The sequence below is a fragment of the Haemaphysalis longicornis genome, unplaced genomic scaffold, assembly GCF_048455015.1.
Source record: "Haemaphysalis longicornis isolate Haplotype H1 unplaced genomic scaffold, Haemaphysalis longicornis Haplotype H1 scaffold_1, whole genome shotgun sequence".
In the NCBI taxonomy this organism is placed as follows: domain Eukaryota; kingdom Metazoa; phylum Arthropoda; class Arachnida; order Ixodida; family Ixodidae; genus Haemaphysalis; species Haemaphysalis longicornis.
The window spans coordinates 44,099,090-44,122,191 of NW_027526203.1; the positions used below are offsets into that span (position 1 = coordinate 44,099,090).

At 48.4% G+C, this 23,102-nt stretch overlaps 1 protein-coding gene across 1 annotated transcript in view; it reads right to left on the minus strand.

The window, feature by feature from the left end:
- The window catches only part of LOC144176050 (uncharacterized), a 152,467-nt gene that overhangs the window by 18,838 nt on the left and 110,527 nt on the right, over positions 1-23,102 (minus strand). The window contains exon 3 of the mRNA XM_077705174.1: positions 13,959-14,106. Within this exon, the coding sequence (XP_077561300.1) occupies positions 13,959-14,106 (148 nt within the window). The remainder of the gene's footprint in view (positions 1-13,958; positions 14,107-23,102) is intronic.

Here is a 23,102-nt window from a genome sequence, read left to right on the forward strand (position 1 = left end):
TCTTCATTTCCGCTATTGTAATGATTTCAGGTAAAATATGCCCGAAATCGGCATTGTTGTGGAAATATACAGCGTTTCACGGTTCGCCATTTTCCGTAATTTTAATGCGTAGCTGTCTTTGCCAAGTATTCGCACACTCAGGACCGTGTAACGCCCTGCGTTTCCACAAAAATGCAGATATCGCCGACGTTCCACCTTAAATCGTTATAATAGCATAAATGGAGATAACTGATGGCACGAAATATTGCAAAACTATAAAATAACGACAATATAAACAAACACAAAAAGGCAAAACGTGTAACGCCCAGCATTTCATAATAATGAAGATATGGCGAACGTTCCTCCTCAAATCGTTATAGTAGCGTTATAGTATAGTGGAACAAAATCTTGAAAAACTATGAAAAATGAGATAACAGAAAAATACGCAAAATGGCGAACCGTATAGCGACTTGCATTTCCACAGTAATTCAGATTTCGCTAAAGTTCCACCTGCAATCGTTACAGTAGCGTTAATGGAGATAATTGGTCGAGAAAAAGTCTGAAAAAACACAAAAATAAAAAAATCACGGGAAATGGCGAACCGTGTACACCCTGCATTTCCACACTAATGCGGATTTTGCGGGAGTTCCACTTGTAATCGTTATATTAGCCTACACGAGAGAGTTGGCCGAATTAAATTTTGAAAAACTCGAAAAGTAAGAAACGTATAGAAAATACGTAAATGGCGATCCGTGTGACGCCCTGCATTTCCACAATAATGCAGATTTCGTAAAAGTTCCCCCTGTGCGCATTACAATATCGTAAATTGACGTAATTGGTCGGACAGGATTTAGACAAACAAAAAAGGGGTGTAAAGAACTAACCTTCAGGACAAGCGGCACAGTATTATTTAATTAATTAATTAATTGATTATATAAATAAATAAATGCATAAATTTATTTATTTATTTGTTTACTCTCAAGGCAATGCATTAAAGAAAAGAGTGGTGAAAAACGTTTTACAAACAATAGAACAAAATGGAGCAACATCAAAACGGGTACGCGTGTAAGGTCATCTTGAAGTTAGTCGTGTCGATGATTGTTGCGATGCAAGCAGGTAGGTGGTTCCAATGTGAACTTGTAGTGGGCACGAATGTGTTAAAATGAAGATTTGTCGGGCTGCTTGGAATACCAACTTTAAGTGGTGATCGCTGCTGGATGAAAGGTAGGATGGCGGCGAAAATAGCGAGTTACTTAGCGAAGGCATAGAATGATAAATCTTGTGGAAGAAGCACAGGCGTGAACTTTCACGGCGATGTGATAAGCTGGGCAGATTCAAAGTTGATTTCATGTGAGTTACGCTTGCCATACCGGAGTGATTTGACAAAATGAAGCGTGTGGCGCGAGTTTCAATGGATTCTAAGCCTATGATAATGTCACAGGACACCTAGGCGGCCAATGCCCCAACATGGCTCATCACAGAAGACGACGAGGACGACGAAGAAGTGGCTGGCTCGCAGCGCGTGCTGTTATGGCCGCATTGTAAACTCTGTAAATAGATCGTTCCTCATCCTTCAACCATCGTTCGAGTCATTGTCTCTGCCGCCACGTTACATTTGGTGGAGAGTGCGGGTCGTCATCCCCGTCCTGGGCCCAGCTTCGCACCACATCGGCATCGCTGTCATCATCGAGGATGCATGAACCGCGTCGGGCAGCCCCAGCCCCACCGCTACAAGAACTCGACGATGACCCCCCGCCCCGTGTCCCCAGCCCGTGACGAGCCGATCCGACGACGACCGTTGACCTGACCACAACGACGACGTGTCCCCAGCCCTGTAGTCCGACGTGGTAGCAAGCCCTCACCGGTTCATCATTCCTTTGTGGGTGCGTCGCTGCTGTGGGCCGGAGCTCACCAAACCCATCCCTTACATGCGTGATGGCAAGAGCTTCGCTGTATATTCTCATCACATCATTCACCTTCACCGAGCTCATCATGCTGCTGCGAGCCAGCCACTTCGTCGTCCTCGTCGTCTTCTGTGATCAGCCATGTTGGGGCATTGGCCGCCTAGGTGTGCCGTGACATAGTGTCCCGGTAATGTCACGGGACAATATAAATGTTAACCTGTGGATTCCACACAGATGACGAATGTTCGAGCTTGGGCCTCACTAACGTTTTATAAAGAAGTTTCAACTGCATCGGAGCAAGAGAGAAGTTACGTCGTAAATAGCCGAGCGTACGGTTAGCATTATTTTCAATATTGTCACTGTGAGTCTGCCAGGAAAGGTCGCCAAAAATTGTAACAGCAAGATATTAGTAAGAGGTAACTTTGCTGAGAGAAGAATTATTCAGTACATAGTCACAAGAAATATAGCAGATTCGGCGTGAAACTCTCACAATCTCACATTTAGAAGTGTTAAGGCTCATTAGCCAGGTATTACACCAAGGAGAAACGTTATCAAGATCAAACTGCAGAGTAAGTAGGTAAGCAGGGTATTTAATTTCACGGTAGATCACACAGTCATCAGAAAACCACTTTATGTTAGATGAAATGTTATTAGGTAAGTCATTAATGCAGATTAGGAACAGCAACGGCCCAAGAACGGATCCTTGCGGGACGCCAGAAGTTACGGTTGAGGAAGGGGAGTTGCATTCATTAGCCGTTACAAATTGGGAGCGATCTGTGAGAAAACATTCGATCCATTTTATAATGTGGGTATCACGATTAAGTTTACTTAATTTCAACAGTAGTAGTTTATTGCATACGGTGTCAAACGCTTTGGCAAAGTCAAGAAAAATACAGTCAACAATAGAAGAAGCGTCAAGAGCAAGGAATAGGTCGTTAGTAAAGCAGATAAGCTCGGTTTCACATGAACAATTTCTGCGGAATCCATGCTGATTGCTGAAAAAACAGTTATCTTCTAGAAAAGTGACGACGTGGGAATAAATGACGTGTTTCATGAGCTTACATGGCAGACTGGTCAATGATATGGGCCTGTAGTTGGTGGGGTCATGAGCATTACCTGATTTCTGAAGAGGAACCACTTTTCCCACTTTCCAGTCCCCCGGGAGGCAATGAGTTTCCATGGACTGCGCAAAAAGCTCACATAGAAGAACAGATAAACATACAGAGGTATTATGTCAAAACTTTGCACAAATGCCGTCTTCACCCGGAGATGTGGATAATTTCATGTTTTCGATTAATCTTTGTATGCCGTCACAGTAAAATATGATAAGTTCCATCGGAAAAAAAATTCGCGGCTGGGATATCAGGAAAAGAAAGGGCTGCTGTTTTAACAAACGAAGATGATAACACAGAACCTAAAACGGCACAACACTTTTCTTTGGTTACACAGGTATTAGCTTGGTTTAACTGTATCGTCGTTTTTTCATTTCCGCTGATGGTCTGCCGAAATTTCCGCGGGTTAGTGGCGAGGAAGGAAGGGTTTCTTGATAGTAATTTTCTTTTGCGGAAGATAGTGCGCGTGCGTATTCGTCAGCTACATGGAGATAAGCGGACTATCTTTCAGCGCTGTTTGTTTGTTTTGCTCGTCCAAAGATCCGTTTTTTATTGAGTAGTCGGTTTAGCGTGGACGTGTACCACGGTGATTTTGTATTTTGCCTAATTCTGCGGAGCGGGATGTAACGGTTAGTATGCTCTTGTACCTTGCATTTAAACAAATTCCAGTTTTCTTGGACAGACCTTTCCGCAATATGTGGATAGTAATCGCTCAGGAAACACTGAAGCTCATTAATAATTGATGCATATTCAGCTCTTTTGTAGTCCCTAAAAAATTTTGTACTTTCAGTTTTTTCGACTGTTTTCGTCATGCTAAAGTGAACAGCGAAATGGTGGCTCACGCCCGGTATAACGGAAAGGGACTTAACTAGCTCAGGATGCGTGGTTAGTACCAGATCTAAAACAGTGGAAGAAGCTAACCTGGAGCGGGTAGGTGTATTACCTAGCTGAATAAGGTTGAAATCTAAACACACGTTAAGGAAGGACGTGCTCTCGGGCGAGGCTGGTGATATTGTTGGAAAAGGAGGGGACCATGACACATTAGGGAAATTGAAGTCACGAAGAAGTAGTAAAGGAGCAGCCGGAAACCGTACGCGCAGCTTATTTAAAACATCGTGTAATTCATTTGAAAAGCGTGTGGTAAGATTAGGGGGACGATAGCATCCACAAACAACATATTTGCTAAGTACTAGTAGACAAATGTCTGAATTTCTGCAGAATTGTTTTTATTTTTCTTAGTATTTGGGATCTTTCCAAGTTTATTTCAACCAATCATGGCATGTACGCTAATATAACGATTACAAGTGGACCTTCTGCAAAATATGCACTATTGTGGAAATGCAGCGCGATATACGGGTTTACATTTTCCGTAATTTTGTTTTATTTTTAATATTTTCGACTTTCTCAAAATTTTGTTGGACCAATTATCTGCTTTCACGCCATTATAACGATAACAGGTGGGACTTCGTAAAATCTGCATTGTTGTGGAAGTGGAGGGTGCTACACGGTTCGGAATTTTCCGTAATTTTTATATATATTTTTTTATTTTTTAGTTTTCGAAAATTTCGTGCGACCAGTTACCTCCATTTACGCTGTTATCACGATTATATGGCGAACTTTTGCAAAATCTACAGTATTGTTGGAATGCAGACCGTTGCACGGTCCTGGCTGAGCGGGTACTCGGTAAAAAGCGCTACGCGTTAAAAGCGTGCCAGGGACGGCAATGAAATCCACGTGCTCGCGGTGACGGGCAAGGGTGTTAACCAAGCTTCTGTTCGGCTAGCCCTCACGAAACACGGCTTTAGAGTGGACTTAGTCTACTCACGTTCTTTGAAAGTCAAATCATGGCGCATCTGCCGTGCCGATATTTCACTGGCACATCGCGCTGTACCGTGCGGTTTACATGATGCGGCAATAAATGCAGGGTTGCATCTGCTCATTATGGAGTTCTCAACGGCTTTCTGACTTGATTGATTGATTGTAGGGTTTAACACGCCGACGCAGCGCAGGCAGCTAGGCGCGCCGTAGTGGACGGCTCCGGATGAATTTTTACCACCTGGGGATGTTCAACGTGCGCCTAAATGTCGTATGCAGAGGCGTTTTTGCTTTTCGCCTCCATCAGGAAAGCGGCCGCCGCTGCCGGCAATCGAATCCGCGACCTCGCGCTCAGAAGCGCAACGCCTTAGCCACTGAACCACCGCGGCGGGTAGGGTTTCGGAATTGTTGCATGTCCTTTAAAGGGATCGTTCAATTACAATGATGGTGCTTTATGAGAAAACATTATATCTTGTGAGCCTCGTGCTGGTTTCATAAAGACACCACAATACAGTATCGTAGGTTTTCCCTAAATAGTTCGGAATATTATCCGCACAGGAAACGAAACCAGCCGAGCTAATTTGTCAATGACAATCTGTTGTACGAATCGCTGGTCCAAGTTACCAATTCCCATTTGGCTGCAAGTACAACTGACCCGTAACCCCACACACCCACGCAAAGGTTCTGGGCAGAAAAGATGGCGGCTCCGGTTACGTGGCCCTGACCAATTAGACGATTGCCTTTACCATAAAGTTTTTGCATTCAATGATGTAAGCAGACTTAATCGCCCCAAGTGTTTTTGTCCTGTAGACAAAGCCGATCCTTGTAAACTCCATGCAGCACACACGATTTCGTCAGTGTCGCAGCCACCACAAAATAGAAAGTTACGTTAGGGTTCCAGACGCTGGAATCAATTGAAGTTCTGAAAAACGAGCCCATCGCCTCAGATGTACACTTTAAATGAGATTTGGGGCACAAAATGGCCTTCTATCCCCTATGGAACTATTTTCAGATGAGCTACCTACGTCACACCGACCATCTACGTCACACCGAGCCACCTACGTCACAGCGACCACCTACGTCACACCGACTACGTCTCACACCGAACCGCAGCGGTGGCTCAGAGCTACAGCACTCGCCTCGTATGCGGGAGGTACTGGGTTCGACTCCTGGTGCCGCCGGGCACCCACAGGTTTCTTTAATGGGAACAGGCGTCCTTGGTCGAGTGCGGACCCTTGAAAGGGGAATGCACGTCTGGAAAGCTGCCTTTACCCTATCGAGGGGCCCTTGACCCTTGTCCATCTGGCGGGGTCCTCGGCCATTATGCCGCGTTGCGCCATTGCCGGGGGTGAAAGAGTCTGGCGGCACATCCTGCCACAGGCGGTTGCGAGTTGGGCGTGCATCGTGGGTGTGGAAGGCACCATGTGAATTCGTGTTCCTTCGTGGCGCCGGGCACCTACCGGTAAAATAGTTACAAGCGACTCCCCGGCCTGGCGCTCGGCCCTTGTGTGGGACTACAACGTTTGAGAAGTTCACCCGGCTTGCATGGGAAATCGCCCCTATGGAAAGAGGCGGCTGGAAAAACGCATGAATTTTAACCGACGACGATGGTCGAGTGGTAAAACACTCGTCTCGTAAGCGGGAGGTACCAGGTTCGAATCCTGGGCTGCCGTATACCCACCGGTTTCTTTAAAGGGTACAAGCGTCCCCGTATCGTAGCTTGTCTCTGCAGTGGAACACACGCTTGGAGCTTGACCAAAAGCAGACGTGAAAGGCTATGTGGGAGGTCCCTCGAACCCCTTCGGGTGGGGTGAGGAGCCGCTGGGCACCCACCAGTTAAAAGGGTACAAGCGCCCCCTGTACTGCCTCGGCAGGGGATAAAGGGCTTGGACACGGTCTACTACTGCGGCATACGTGGGAGGCTGCTGCTCCCCGACTTCAGTCGCTGGCCACCTACAAGTTTGAAGTGGGAACAGCCGCCTACCTTGCGGGGTTCCTGGAAACCGTATTACCGCGCCGGACCGTATCACTGTGTTACGAGAAAGTGGTAGGCACTTCGGTACCGCTGGGCATCAACCAGTATAAAAACTCGGTACAAGCACCCCCTGAACAGGAGATTCAGTGCTTGGGAAGTTACTCGCCTTCGTCGGGAAATGCCCCTGTGGAAGGGGTCGTAACCTTACCGACGGCGATGGTCGAGTAGTAAAACATTGTTATAGTAAGCGGGAGGTACTAGGTTTGAATGCTGTGCCGCCGGATACCCACCGGTTTCTTTACAGGGTACAAGCGTCCCCGTACCGTAGCTTGTCTCGACGGTGGAAAAAAACGCTTGGAGCTTGTCCTCAAGCAGCCTTGGGAGCATGTGGTAGGTTCCTCGAACCCCTTCTGGCGGGGTCTGGGACCGCTGGGCACCCACCAGTTCAAAAGGTACAAGCCCCCGCCTGTATCGGCGGGGGATGAAAGGCTTGGACACGCACTACCACCCCGGCAGACGAGGTAGGTTCGTCTGGAGCCGCTGGTCACCCACCAGAATAAAAATGGGGACAGGCGCCCCCCCGTACGGGGGATCCAGTGTACTGAAAACCGTTCCACCACGTCGGTTTGTACCATGGGGTACGAGAATGTGCCAGGTACTTCGGTACCGCTGGGCACCAACCAGTGAAAAAATTGGTACAGGCACCTCCTGCACAGGGGATCTCGTTCTTGGTAAGTTACCCGATTTTGTCGGGAAATGCCCCGGTGGAAGGGGTCGTAACATTTTATACCGCAGCGATGGTTCAGAGGTACAGCACTCGCCTCGTATGCGGGAGGTACTGGGTTCGAATCCTGGTACTGCCGTGCACCCACCGGTTTCATTAATGGGTACAGGCGTCCCCGGTCGAGTGCGGACCCTTGAAAGGGGAAACCACGCCTGAAAAGCTGCCTTTACCCTATCGAGGGGCCCCTGACCCTTGTCCATCTGGGGGGGGGGGGGGGGGGGGCGGCCATCATGCCGTGCTGCACCATTGCCGGGGGTGAAATAGCCTGGCGGCATGTCCTGCCACAGGCGGTTGCGAGTTGAGCATCCACAGTGGCTGTGGAAGGCACCATGTGCATTCGTGTGCCTTGGTGGCACCGGGCACCTACCGGTAAAATAGGTACAAGCGACTCCCCGGCCTGGCGCTCGGCCCTAGTGTGGGACTACAACGCTTGGGAAGTTCACCCGGCTTGCACGGGAAATCGCCCCTATGGAAAGGGGCGGCTGCAAAAACGCAGGAACTTTGTGGCGGGAGTAACTATGACTCTCTCGTTAATCCGCGCGGAAGCAGGGATAACAGATTTACCCAATGACCGGGAGCAGTAATGCGCTCCTGTAATCCAGCGTGGGAGGAGGCCGGGGTGTCAACGTTGCCTTTAACTACGTCACTCGACAGTACACATCTGGTGTCTCATCGGTTTTTAAATATGATGGAGACACGGGCCGGAGGCAATTGCACACCTCTGTAACCCATGCGGGGTCCCAAAGAGTGTTGGTCCATATCGCTGGGGGAGCTGGCATACCCCTGTAACCCTGCTTCTGGTGAGCGCGAGTGCCGAGTTACGGAGGGTGGTAGAACTGGCCCTCCTGGGAGGCCCCAACCTCCACGAGGTACCCGCTGGAAAACGGCGGAACTTCCGAAATGGGGTGAAGCTAGGGGGTGAATAGGGGTCACCCACTCGCTGCGCGGCATTGAACGGCAGTCGCAGGGTGGAAAAAAAAGGCATCGATCCTTGAGCAGCCCGGGTAATTACCGTGGGTCTGCACACCCCCTCCCGGGAGAGGCGGGCGGTTTTGCTTTCCGTCTCTCCGTCACACCTTGAGAGGAGACTTGTTGGTACTCTGCGAATGGGTTGGTGGGTTTGCTTCGGCGCCCCCCCCCCCCCCCCCCCTGCGATCTACGGGTGAACCTTGCAAGACGGTCTGAGGTCCTTGAGGCCTTAGAGGCAGGCGTTCTTGTTCAAGCCCGTGCGACTGATGGGTTAGCAGAGTGTAACCTGCAGGTGGGACCTCGCAAATTCAAGAGGGATTCTTCTCGCCGGGCGGCTCGTTGCTCTGTGTCTCACCCTTCGGGGATGTCTCTCTTGCTTGCCCTAGCGCCGGTGGACGATGTGTAGACTGCCCGTCTCAATGACGAAACGTGCCTCGGACCGTTGAGGTGGATCACCACTCTCTTGGATCACCATGTATAGTACTCGAAAGCCATCCTGGCCGGCGTGTAAAATGTAGTCACCCATACTCCCATTCAAGCTCAATATTGCACAGGGGCGGGGCGCAGGCATCCTTCTCATGAGCCTGTCCGCCATGCTGTACCATCAATTAACTACAAATGCACGCCTATTTGGACGGCGCTACTTGTTTCTCTTTTGGCGGATCTGGCTACCATTCATGACAGCCTGTGTGCTCTACGAGTCGTTTTTCATTGCCCTCTTCGTCCATCTTGCAGGTGCGTATACACACAGTCTGTTATTTGGATCTCAACACATTTTTGGCGCCCCATAGTACATGTGGGCATACTCTCTTGCAATGACAACGTAAAATGATGTTATACAAAGCTTTCGAGCGTTCAGCAAGGTTACAAACACTGTATTATCATCTTCTTACATTCGAGTACCAGGAATCTGAATGCCTTCCGCCAAAGACAATATTCCCAAAGGCCTACAATTTGTTTTCGCCTTGCATTTTTGCTTATGTCGGTTATTAGCAGCTGCCTGTTTCCTTTGTTTGAAAGATTGCTCGGTGCAGAGGCTGGCGCCTAGTTCTGACTCTTCACGCTCCGCAGAGGACCAGCTTTGCAAAGAAGAAGGCGACGCCGGCAATGTTTCTTCCGGGGAGCGGTACCAAAAACTGTGCTTTTGCTCACGCCTAGAGCTATTGTATGCGATTTTAAGTCTTTTACTATAAAAAATTTACGCACACGCAAAATATGGTGCGGACAAGCATTAAAAGAATACAGAGAGCCAAGAAACAGAAGGGAGAGCGAGCCCGAGTGAAGCAGACTGTGGTGAGGTGCCCAAAATCAAAAGGAAAAGGACCAGTTCAAGGTGTCGCCGTTAGTTATTGTCATTGTGGATTGCAAAGCAGCGACCGGAACAAGGAAGACCAAGACGAGGAAGAACAAGTGGGCTCGTAAGATGGGCTGCCTTGCGGTCTCGATGGTTTCGAAGTCTGTGGTCAGGACGGCGAGGAACCAGGTGTTCTTCGACCGTGGCTATAGAACGTCGAGGCACCACGTCGCCACTGGCAAACCCCCGGCCGTGGCCTTTCCTACAGTGCACGTATTCTTCCCCAGACCATGCCACAGTATCTTCTCTACCTGGCCTTCGTTTCCTCAGCAGCTGCGCCTTGATCCAGGCTGTTACTTCTAAAGACATCTGCATCGCTCGTGCTTTCAAGCTCGCAACGACATCCCTGTGCAGCGACCAGGTGAGACTCTCTCTAGTCGCGAGAACCTTAAATCGTACTTTTGTGTGTGGGACTATTAGTCACTGTTTACATTACTTTAGTCCCGTCCAACTGTCGCTTGTAGGTTTTGTTAAGTGTACGTCTCCTGGTTAGCGTCTGCCCTTGCCCCAACTTGCCGTCCTGCATAAATTTTCGTTTTCCTTATCCGTTGAACCGGTGTCGCGATTTCTTGCTCCTGGCCTCTACTTCCGTGTCATGAGATCTCCCTAACCTCAGCATCATCTCACAGACGAGAAATGCGAGAACCTCTAAGCTTACGTCAGGGGGACGCTCTTCGCAGCGCCGCCCGTGGTCGCGCTCACCGCCAATATCTCATTGATGTTGGAAAAGCTTGAGAACCTCTGATAATCACTTCTTCCCTATTCGAAAATCAAACCCAACGCTGGTTTGAGTATACCACTAGATGATTTCCACTAGGACTACCTCAATTCCAAGACATTGATAGTTGTGCGATACCATTTTCAGGACAATTACTGCAAGACTGAATCTATGGAAACGTTTAGCCAAACTCTACACACAGCTTCGTCGTCTTCCTCGCCTTGGCGACTTCAGGCCGTCCCCAGCTTGGCAACGGCGGATGTACCGCTGGATACGAAAGAGTGAAAATTATTTCCCGACCGCTTCGTAAGGATTAACCTTATAGACAGAAACACCATATATTAGAATTGCGGAACAATTCTTCATCCCAACAACAATTTCTCGCTAGCGGGAGACCCGACAAGATCCAGTCACCTATGAGACTAAAGAGTCATCGTTAGTACCATGCGTGTTGTGCACCGTCTTGAGAAGCATTCGTTGCTTCCAGCTACGAGCCACTAAACTTGGGAATATTTTCGAGTTGACCTTGGCTTATCAGGACCTGTTGCCGAGCGCGCTGTAATTCAAGCGTCGCAAAGATAGTAAAACGGGGGCCCACGTGCTTGAAAACACGTGTGCACGACCAACTTCTTCTAGGCAGATCTGTGACTTAGCGTCGAGAAGTCCTACAATTATCACCAGTATCGTCATCGTGTAGAGATTCCGGGGTCATTGAAGCGATCACCCCTGTTTCGGGGAGCCTTGGCCGCGGTCTCGGTTTTGTCGTTCTTTCACTGCACCATGGACAACTTACCTCTGTGTATGTTGCAGGTTGTATGCTGTAGGTGTGTGTGTATGTTGTAAGTAAGGGCCAAATTTACGACGGGCAGGACAGGCAAAACATCACCTGTTAATTGGGGTTAAGACTTTCCCCCCATATTGTGACGTTGTGTTCGTTTGAAACGCATCTCTCAATTGTTTTGAAGTCAGTAAAGTGTATGCGTAAAACCCGGACATTTCGTTCAGGGTGTACTATGTGATTGCACAAAATAAGTGTCACGAGGCTTCAACGCTTTCTTGATGAAGCGTATTCAGTTGAGATAATAACAATATCAAATTATGGACCTTTTACATTCAATACTCGCGGGAAAACGTTTGTTTGCACTTGTCTCGATAGTCGTGCAATGTCCGGGAACTCCGGCACTCCGCTGGCAGGTCAGCCGGAGAGTCATTTTGCAATCTATTCGAGAGGTGGCGTCGTAAGCATTAGCGCGTCGCTACGCAAAACCGATGAGACGCTTTAATAAAACTCTCCTCGGGTTGTTGTCGTAGCGTGACGAAAAATTTAGCGTTCACGTACGCTAAGCCAACAAAAGCTGTACTAAAACTTCCTAATGAGTCAACCGCCGCCAACAACGGCTGTTTGAAGGTGTTCTGTCCAAGCCGTATTTTCGGAGGCCCATGTATGAAATGGAGGTCCCCTTCCAGTATCCATGCTATGTGGAGAGCTTCTCGGCGTGCAGTCATGCTGTGCACAATCAAAGCTCGCTCGCGGCGTCGACACGCGCACACAGAGCAGATTAGTAACAGCTGTTTGTTTGTTGGGTTTTCTTGTGATTTCGATGAAAAATCTACAAAAGAGGGAAGACAAATAGTGCAAAAAATTGGCGCAGCTTGCACTAGTGGTGCAAGGCTGGAGAAACAGCAGAACTAGCGGCCTCTCTCCCTTCGTCGGAAAACCGGGTGGTTCACCTTCCATTAGCTTCCGAATTTGGCGCTGAAAGTTCTCCATGACTGACATGCCCGGATTATTTCGTCCGCAGGTTTCACATATCTCCCAAAGTGGCCCTCGCAAGAATCCGCGTCACAGTCTACAACCGACGCCCGTGCTACGAACCCAAAGGAAATGCTTTGCTCCCGGGATGCGATGATACCTCAGTTGGATAGACTTGGGCCTCATGGCGCGAGGGACCACGGCTCAATTCCGACCCCAGGGAGGGTTTTTTTTCTTTCCCATTGGCTTCACATTATATTGTTGCTCGCCGCTGCTAACCCCGCACCCCTCGGGCCTTTGGGGTGGCCCAGTGGTTAGGTAGCCGGTTTCATGGCGCAAACTCGGGACCCCCCCAAACACATTTATTCCTTGATACGCGCCCACCCAAAACCTGCTGGGGGGCTCCTTGCCTCCTCGCACTTTCCCTCACACTTCGAGGTTTTTGGGTGAGACGAATGGATATTGGTCGGGCTAAACAGCTCAGCTGTTAAAAAAAATTACGCCCATCTTTCCGCGAGGGGAATCCTGATGTGATGCGACGCATCGGGGGGGTTCGATTGGTGGTTCCATTGGGTTGATTCTCTAAATCGCGTGGAACGTGTTGTGAACGCGTAGGATGCATTCCATCACATGCGGGTGTTCTCATACGCAGGAAAGATGGGCGTTTTTTTCATTCTTTTACTGAGAGAGCGAGACTGGTTGCCATTTTCAGCGGTTGCACTTCACTTTGAGGACGACGGCTTTGTGGTCGCTGAAGTACACGGTCAGTGGATCGCGAGCGCTGACTGAACCGCCGCAACGCGCTACCCCCTTTATATTCACAGCGCCTGAAGGAGAGGAGACAGCGGAGGAGAGTCGCGCATGCGCGCACTTGCACGCCGGAGCAGACGAGAGCGGAGCGAAGCGCGTGAGCAGCTGTTGTTATTATGTTAATGAGACGGAGTGAGAGTGTTGCGCACAGCTGTCGGAGAGAAGAACGGAGGAGAACGGGGGTATGTCCCTCCGCCGACGACGGAGGGACATACCCCCGAGCAAGAGATGCGTCGCATCTAATAATAACCCAAAAAACGTGGGTAACACAAAGGCCCCGTAACCACGCATGCTCGTAGGTAGCCCGTGTAAACCTTTGCACGTGGCAAGATTTGTCGCGATGCGGGATCACTGGCGTGCAGGCATTGCGTTCTGCAGCTAAGGCCCCTCCTCAGGGGTGCGCAGGTTCCGTTATTGTCACGGCGCCCAGTTGAGGTCAAGTACGAAAATGTCCCCGTGCCGAGCTTCAAGCGAACGTGTAAAATTCACCAGATGGCTAAATTGATCCGTGGCGCTACAATGCGGCGCACATTATAACACTGCCTGGTCTTGCTCGGGCGTGCACAACCGCAGAACTTGAATTCCTTTAAAAAGCGGAGATTCCATGTACCCGGAGCACTAAAAATGAATTTTTCTACCAGTTCCCTGCAACGTCAGGAACTGTAAAGGATATTTGTTCCTTCTGTTTAAAATTGTTTCCGGCACATTTTCCGCGGCCACAGGCGTCTGCACTCATTCTTCGGGTGCTGCCAGCGATATTAGGACGAGTGCGAGCGAAGGCGTACCCTCCGCCGCGCAGCCTCCGCAGGTGTTCTTTGCGGCGCATCCTCAGGGCCCTGTAGCGCAGAGCGCAGATCACAGCCAGGGCAATGATGGGGAAGCAGATTATCGAGGACAGCAGCGGGATGAGCACTGGCGTCGGGTCCAGGGACACTGTAACGACAGAGACAGCACTTTGGATCACACCAACGGCAATCATTGCATGGGGCCCTTACTGTGTGTCGGTACGGGCGCAGAAACGACCGCACCTTTTTGTCCACTAACCCTCGTGATCAGTGTAGTGCTTAAGGTAGAATTATAGCCCAAGATTTCATTCGACACTTCATAAATGCCTAATTTGCACCTTCCGTAACTGATGGAGTTCTTTGAAGACTACTGGGCTTAAAATATTGAGTGCCTAAATTAACCCTGTGCCCACTTGGCGCCAAATATGTCATTCTTATAATATTGTGCCCCGTTCTACTGAAATGTCTGATCTGATCGATGACTGACTTGTTAGGCCTAATTGTTCTTCCACTTCGCCCCATGGCAGTTTAATTACGTCGAAGCAACTTATCTCTCTAGGCTGGTGCGGTAGGTTTCTTTTACAGTCAGGAGCAATTTCCAGCTTATAAATTATCCCCAGGACATCGGTACGGCGCGAAAAAAAGGCACGGACGCACGACTAGTAACCGCAAGAAGGGGCTCACTAACAAATGGTGTTTATTTTACGAAACAATACTGAAATACGTAGCATTCAGCTTCAACTAAAGAAGCAAAAAAGAAGAGCGGAGAAACACACACATTATGAAATACCACTGCTGGTATGATTACCAGACAAAAAGGGAATTGCTTTGTGAACAGCCCATACCGACAGCTTACGCATGGGTTTTTACGGCAATTAATCTCACAGGCTTAACGATCCGCAGTGCGAGTTTGTTGTTGCTTTGGCGAATTACGAAGAATCCACGTAGGGCAGGATTGCAACCCCAATATCTACAGCGAATGCCGAAGTGACTGTTGGGGTGATTTTTCAACGTTCTGGCCATGCTCGCGCACCCTACCATGAAGGTTTCCTCCCTTCTGCCCCATTTTTTAAACAGATACAGTAGTCTTACACCACGCCGTCTGAAGGAGCCACGCAGAGCGTGCGATGGTTTTTTTTTTTTGCTGCACGTTTCAATCGTGACGAGGGCAACGGTTGTTGCAAGGGCTTAATATCTTGTTAGACGCCGACAATAACGTGTTCATGTTTGCACAGTTTCCGATCTTTCTTACATTGGTTGAAAGCATCTGACTGTGAAGGGCTGTAGTTCGTTTTAGCATTATTTTTTCTTTGGAGCGTCCTTTCTACAAGGTTCATTTTTCACCTGTTTCGGAGCACTCTCGGTGAAAGAAGTGTGCAATTAATTTTAAAGGGAAGCTGGCGGCTGTCAGCCGAGTTGTCTGTCCGTCAAGGCTGGCTTTGTGAAAGGCAGATTCTTTCACATAATTTAATGGAATATTCTTCATGATCCCACGCTTCGGTAGTTCAATCTGGGTGGACTGATTAGGAAGGATCTGGTTCAAATAACGAGGCGTGTAAGCTCAACACGCGTGGTGTCCAAGAGGAAGTACTCCAAGGTCAAGAATTATCATTCAGCGTTTCATGGATCCCATACACCTGTATGAAACGACTTTATAATACACTTAATACGTCAAAGCCAGCACTTTCCAAACATCTTTTTATTATCAACGAACACCCAGTAGTCATCGACGTGCGTGATTGTCTTAACCACTTTACACTAGGGAAGGAAGTGGTGACATCCCAGTCAAGACAAGGTACAAACTCAGCCTGGCAAGACCCAATACAGGTCTTTTTTAGAAGGGGAAAATTTCGGGCTACGGTACAAGGCAAGCAGTCATAAGAACTTGTCACTAGGGGTTACCGACGAATTACAAAAAATGATGGTATCATACCCATCTGTAGAAATAGAAGAAAATATCTGCGTGGACAGAAGAATACAAATAGTATATGCCTGATGCTGCTGTAATCCTTGAGACTAAATTATGCCGGAGGGCCTGTTGTGGTCCACAACAGGATCATCAAGCTGTAACATGGATGTAGCGCCGATGATATTTGCAACAACCATTCTTACAGACGATTACCCGAAGTTGGCTGTACACTTTGCTCGTTTTATCACGAGTAATTATTTGGAGGTAGACATCCATCAGCTGTAACAGGGATGTAGCGCCGAGGACTTTTGCAACAACCATTCTTACAGACGATTACACGAAGTTAGCTGTACACTTTGCTCTTTTTATCACGAGTAATTATTCGGAGGTAGGCATCCATCAGGATCCACCGAAGAAGTGAAGAAGGCTTTGAAAAAAATGAGGACAAAGCACGTGCTTAGGATCAGGTAACAGAAAATATCTTTAAGGATGGCGAGAAAATTTTACTAGAAAAACTGGCGAACCCGTATAAACAATGATAATTACCGAGAGTGTACTGCAATTTTGGAAAAACGCGAACATCATCCTAATCTATACGAAAAATGACATGAAAGACTTCTTAAATTACAGGCAGGTCAGCATACTGTCAGTTGTCTACAAGGTACTTACCAAGGTAATCTCTAACAGAATTACGGCCACCTTATTTTTCATTCAACCTAAAGAAGCAGGATTTGGTAAACGCTATTCGACAATACATCTTATTCAATACACGATCAATCAGGTGATAGAGAAATGCGGGGAGTTACGCAACCAATATATCTAGCCTTCATATATATTATGAGAAAGCCTTTGACTCAGGGTGTCGAACCGGAACCGGAACCGAACCGAAAACAGCAACCGAACCCGAATTTTTACCCGGAACCGGAACTGAACCGAACCAGTATTTTTTCGGCCATTTTGGAACTGAACCCGAACCGGAACGAATCGAACCAGCCGTTTCGAACCGGTTCCGGGGCTTCAAAACTCTAATTTCTCTTTTTTGATTATGGTGGCCTACCTTGAGTCTGAAGGTATTTTTACCACTCGCCTGACAGCGCCACCAAATATTGCGCATAGTGTGTAGTCGCACAACCCCTCAGTTTTTCTTCCTATTCTAACCCTCAATGTAATTTAAAGTTGTCCGTATATACTGTAAAAACCCCCGTATAATACGGACCCGCGTATAATACGAGGTGTATTTCGGGGACAGCAAAATCAGAAAAAAAGTTTTCATCCGCATATAATACGAGGTATAGAGCACAGAAAACATTTATTTGCACTGAAGTTACCCTTCAGTCATTGTCAGTTTTGGCTGACACTGTCTCCATACGTCCGCTGGCACTGTCTCCATACTTCACGGAATCGGCCAAGTGGCAGCGAAAGGCGTCCAACACGAGGACTGACGGGAACCCCCAACAGTGCTCCAGGCCACCGACACCACACAGACTTTATCCAGTCAAGCACCCGTCGTTTTCTCCCCCGCGAATGCTGCCTTCGGTGACGCCGAACTGCCGTCCTGCGGCGCAATTCCTGATGGTCTCGGCACAAAAAATAACTTTTAATTGCCGCTGAATACTGCCTTCGTGCACCCGACATCGTGATAGACTTGCGGTGAACGTGCCGATCCTTCGCGTGGTCAAAACAATAAAAATGGTGCCGGCTGAGTGAAGCAGCAGCCAGCTGGCCCACCGCAAGATGGCCCACCCTCCGCTGAAACCGAAACCGAAAGTGCAAATTTTCAGCTGAAAACTTTGGGATCCACATATAATACAAGGCACAAATTTTACATAGTAAAATGTGGAGAAAAAACCTCGTATTATACGCGGGTTTTTACGGTACTATCAGTTTGTGTTAGATACTTTTGATTTCCCCAATTTTATTTTAGCATCAAGAATAAGTTATGCTTGAACGTATATGCCGAGGCAACATATCATGTGTTATTCATCGTTGTTCCCATGTACATAGTGTTTAAATATTGTGTAAAGCTTTCAATGTGTTATTAATTCGAATGCATACCTGCCCCCTTGTGAAGGCCTCAAGATGCTTTGCATCACCACATAGTTCCCTTCGGGGACATGGTGTAATTTTTTAGTGGAAATTTTTTTGCCCTATTGGGCGAAAATACGCTTGTGTGCGCGTGCTTGTGTGGGCATTTCATGCTATCGAATACGATGGCGGTCGGGCAGGCTCTCTGCTACCTAGAGAAATTGCCTGTCCTGCCAAAAGGGTTCCCGCTTTTCAGCAAATTACACCTGTCTGCTTGCCTGCCCAACAGCGAGGAGATTTCGGCGAGGATACGTGAGTTGGAGACGAGGGGCGGCCCGCCACCAGCCACCAGGAGTGGGTGTGGGACGCAAAGCCGCACCACGGCGACACTCGATGGTATTAAAAAAAGATGACGGACGGTCTGGCAATGGGTAGCCTTCAGGGAAGGTGCCCATTGTCAGAAGGTTCAGGCGAGGGTCCCAGAAGGGGGAGGCGGAGGTGGCGTCGGCGGCACAGGGGCGCTGCCCACTGGCCATGATGCTACACGCCTGCCTGCCAGAAGACTGCGGCGAGGATGCTTTTTTTGAAGACGAGGTGGTCGGTGAGCGGAGTGGAACACAAGGCGTTACCGCGGCAGTTCCATAGAGCCATGATCTTGATAGCAGCTTTTAAGCACCCGTTGCTCTCGTTTTGCGTAGTCTCTCAGGGTCAGCCTCGTTGTTACCGAGACAACGGAGAGGCCACCGAAGATAAAGCAAGCATGAAAGTGGAGGATGAAAGTAATGCGAAAGTGTGAGCGGGAGGGCGGTATGCTGAAGCCGCGCGAGATGCTCCCCGGCGACGGCCCGCGCTACGAGAGAACGCCAAGTCTTAGCGCGAGCCGTCGCGCGTTTGCTGATTACGCGATCACTTCGTGGGACGCAGGCGATATACGCCGTCGCCGAGAAGACGGCAGTTCGGGCTAACCTCAACTTTCACATTAGGTGTATTGTAAGTCGGTCATTTTTTTGCTTATGAAACTGCGGGTTTATGAGTCAAAAATAAAATTCAAATTTAATTATATAAATGACCTAACTCAATTATTAAGAAGAAATTTAGGGACATAGAGAGTAATTCTTGCAGATTCACACACACAAGCAGCCGTAAGCGTCCCTGCGAGCCTATTATATCGTTTAGGTTAATGTTGTAATCGTTGACCTGCAATAAAAAACATGTTGCAGTGGAGTGTGCAGTTAAAAGAACTCGGCAAAACTTCCGATAAACGCGTCCACTCTTTCCTTCTCGTCTACAAGCACTGCGAAAGCTCTCGGTATCGCAGCATGGAGCGGTGCTGCCTGCTTTGCTTGTCGCAGCAGATACGCCTTTAATTTCTGCATTGCTTTTGCGGCTTTCTTTTAACAGCGGGGCTGCTTAAGGTTGAACCTGGCCCGGTGGCGGTCGCAAAAAAATACTAAGGACAAAATCTGCGCTGCCCGTAATTGGTGCACCACCGCAGAAAGGGTTGTATAACGGTGAAGCCGGCTGTCGCGCCTGCTCGAGTGTTAGCACAAGGGGAATATGCGTGTGCGCACCCTTTACTATATACCATATTAGAGGTGAGAGTCTTTTTTGGGCTACTAAACCGCAAAAACAAATTGGCGCAGCTACACTAGTGGCCCAAGGTTGGAGAAACAGTGCAGCTGAAGATCGACCTTGCTTCTTCCCCCTGGGATACGCTGTCAGTGTTGGGGACCGACCTGAACGGCCTTGTAAAAACCGGGTAAACTTGCCCTCACCCTTCAACGCTTAGCTTAGCGTAGCAAGCAGATCCCGAAACCTAAAAAACTGTGCGGAGCCCAGAAAAACCTAGGAAAAGAGCAAGATCCGAAAAAGCAAGAATGACCCTCAGCTCCGCTGTTTCTCCAGCCTTGTGCCAGTAGTGCAAGCTGCACCATTTTGAACAGCGAAGCTGTTGTTGCTGGCTGTAATGTGTGCGGCGTCATCAGAAAACCCCGGGGTCATTGTTACTCCAGCCGCTTACCGCGCACCTGAGCAGGCGCGAGCGTCTGGCATCGTCCAGGCTTGCGCGCGGCGCTCGGCAAAAAATACTAAGAAAACAGTTCATGTGCGACCGCGTGTCAAAGGGGATGCACAAGACAGATCGCGGACAGACGCATAGTTCGCGGACCCGGTTGCCACCGCTTCTAGCACGTGTTGACGCGCTCCACTTTCGAACACATGTGAAAGCGTACGGACAAACCGATCTTGGGTGGGCAGTCATGCATGAGGAAGACGACGATATAGATGGATTTGACTATGACTACTACTATCATTATGCATTATGTAAAAATACTAGAGGATATTTACAGTGGGTCCCACAGCTACCATCATCCTCCATATTGAGAGCAGTAAAATACCTATAAGGAAGGGCGTCAGGCAAGGAGACAGGATCTCTCCGATGTTATTCACAGCATGTTTACAAGAACTATTCAGAACATTTGATTGGGAACAGGTTGGAGGAAAGGTTAATGGAAAATACCTGAGTAACCTCACATTTGCTGATGACGTTGCCTTGCTGAGTAACTCGGGGGACGAAGCGCGAAGCATGATTACTGCACTGGACAAGCAGAGTAGAATTGTGGGCCTTTAAATTAATATGCAGAAAGCTAAAGTAATGCTCAATAATCTAGGGGAAGAACAGCCGTTTGAGATAGGTGGCGAGGCAGCGGAAGTAATGAGCGGATAGATCTACTTAGGCCAAGTGATTACCTCGGATTCCAAGCATGAGGCAGATAATTAGAAGGGTAAGAATGGGGTGAAGTGCATTCGGCAGGCATTCTCAGATAATTAATGGCAGCCTACCATTGTCCCTGAAGAGGAAAGTGTATAGCACTGGCATCCTACCGGTACTCACCTATGGGCAGAAACTTGGACGTTCATTAAATGGGTTAAACTTAAACTGAGGACGACTCAGCGAGCAATGTAACGGATGATGGTAGGTGTAACATTAAGGGACAAGGAGGAGCGGAGTGGGTCAGGGAAGAAATGTGTGTTAAGGATATAATAGTACAAATGGGAAGTGGAAATGGTCATGGGCAGGGCATGTAGGGCGAAGGCGAGATAACCGTTGGTCATTAAAGGTAACAGTGTGGATTTCTAGAGAAGGCAAACGTGGTGGGGGGCTGCAGAAAGTTAGGTGGGCAGATGAGATCAATAAGTTTGCGGGAGTACATTGGTCGCAGTTAGCGCAATACAGTGATAACTGGAGATCAATGGGAGAGGCCTTTTCCCTCCAGTGGGCGTAGACAGGCTGATGATGGTGATGATGATGATGGAGATGTGAAAGCTTACGTCACGCAGCGTTGATGTGGTCGGGCTATCGCTGTTTAAAGCACCCAGTTCAATTATTCGCCGAACGAATAAACGATAAACTTGAGCCCGCACTTCCCCGCGCGCAGGAATAACACCTTCGCTGTGAGGTGCGCTGCGGAATAATCTACGGAAAGTAGGGCTTTTTCACGTTCGTCCACACGACTTATTTCTATCCTTCACCAAAAAAATAAGTTACACCGGAGCCTTGAACCGCATACACGACTTCTAGCGTGAGCGAGAACATCGGTTGAGAAATAACGGAATCTCTGCGCTTGGGTAGATTTAAACGCTGAACACTTGTCAGGGTGGTTCGTATTTCTCAACGCACTCCCCACTGCTCATAGTTTTGAAAAATCTCCAGCTTTGCGGAGCACTCTAAAAAAATGCCACACGCAAGTTCTCTTGAAGTTATTTTATTTCACGATGAAAGGTTCCGTTACGTCGATTCTCCCTGATGTATGGAATCGGCCATTTTTTTTTTGTTTTTCTCTTAACACCTTCGGCCAGCTAAGCATCATTCGTGTTTAGTGACTACGATGACTCAGTTTCGGCCTTAAATGAGGCGCCAAGCAAAGCATCACATCTATCCGTCTTTTACTTCAATCGTGTGGAACCACGCAATCAGTCGCTGGCTTAAAAGAGGGTCCGACGGTTAATAACGCGGCGAGATGGACCCTTTTGCGCACTCCTAAGTGTTGATGCATGAGCTGGCAACAACGAACGCGCCCTCGCTGGAGGAAACACGCCATAAAATATGCCTCACATTGACCATTCCGATTCCTTTTTCCGGACGTTGGCAACTTTCGCGCAGGCCCGGACTTTACGGCTCGCCCCAATACTTTCTATACACAACAGCTTACTATGACGACGATTTTGACCCTGCGTGCTGGAGCAAGCCTGAAACTCAGTGATGTCCTCAGATCCCAGCACTTGGGCTGACTACAAGGCTCTTAGCGTCTTTTGTTAGTAGCTGTAGCTTGGAATGGATTTTAGTTAAAATATTTTCAATTCTTTATTTTCCCAGTGGTTCCCGAGAAAGCTTCATTTGCTAAAAGCTGTTGCACACAGCTTGAGAAGGCCCAGGAAGCCTACTACTTTAGTGTTTACTTGATTCCTTGCGTGTATCATGTGTGCACCGTGCGTGCGGTACTGTCTCTGAGTGCTTCTGTTGCTTTTTTGTGTAATGCGTGTCTTACCCTTTTTTATTCACATTTTAAAAGGTAACAAGCTCAGCTGGCTGACAGACTGACTTCTCCATCTAAAATAAAGTCCCTCAACAGAGAAAAAATTATATGTAAGAAATGTGTTACCCGCGAGTGGTTGGGAATGCAATTAGAAGGGCAGTGTTCAAACTGCTGATACTTTAACAGGGAAGATGTTTTGCAATTCGTTGATTGCGGCGTTTCACAAAAGTCAGAATAAAGAAAAGAAATCACTTCACCGCCAGATTACAAACCTGTGCCTGGTAGATCAACGGAGTTAGAGTCAGCCGTCTTACACACTCGGCTACGACGGCGAGCGGGTACCTCAGGATCACAATGTGTACTCAGTCGGCTGTAACTGCGCGGTGCGGAACCCCGCCACCCTAACGACACAGAACACGTCATAGGGTACATGTGCCGCCTGCGGGGCCTAGTTTAGGTGTGCGCCTTGCGTTCTTTCGTTCTAATTCTTCGATTTGCTTCTTCTTCACCGTTAGAGCAACAAAGATGGAGTAAGGGTCGTTGCGGCAGCGAGCAGAAAGCAAATCGGCTGCAATCATGCAATTAAACCGTCGTGACGGTCGTGAAGGTTGCGTACAGGTTCGCTACCTTCACGTGTTAAGCGTTAGCCTGTGCTTCCTTTATTGTTCTTCGTAA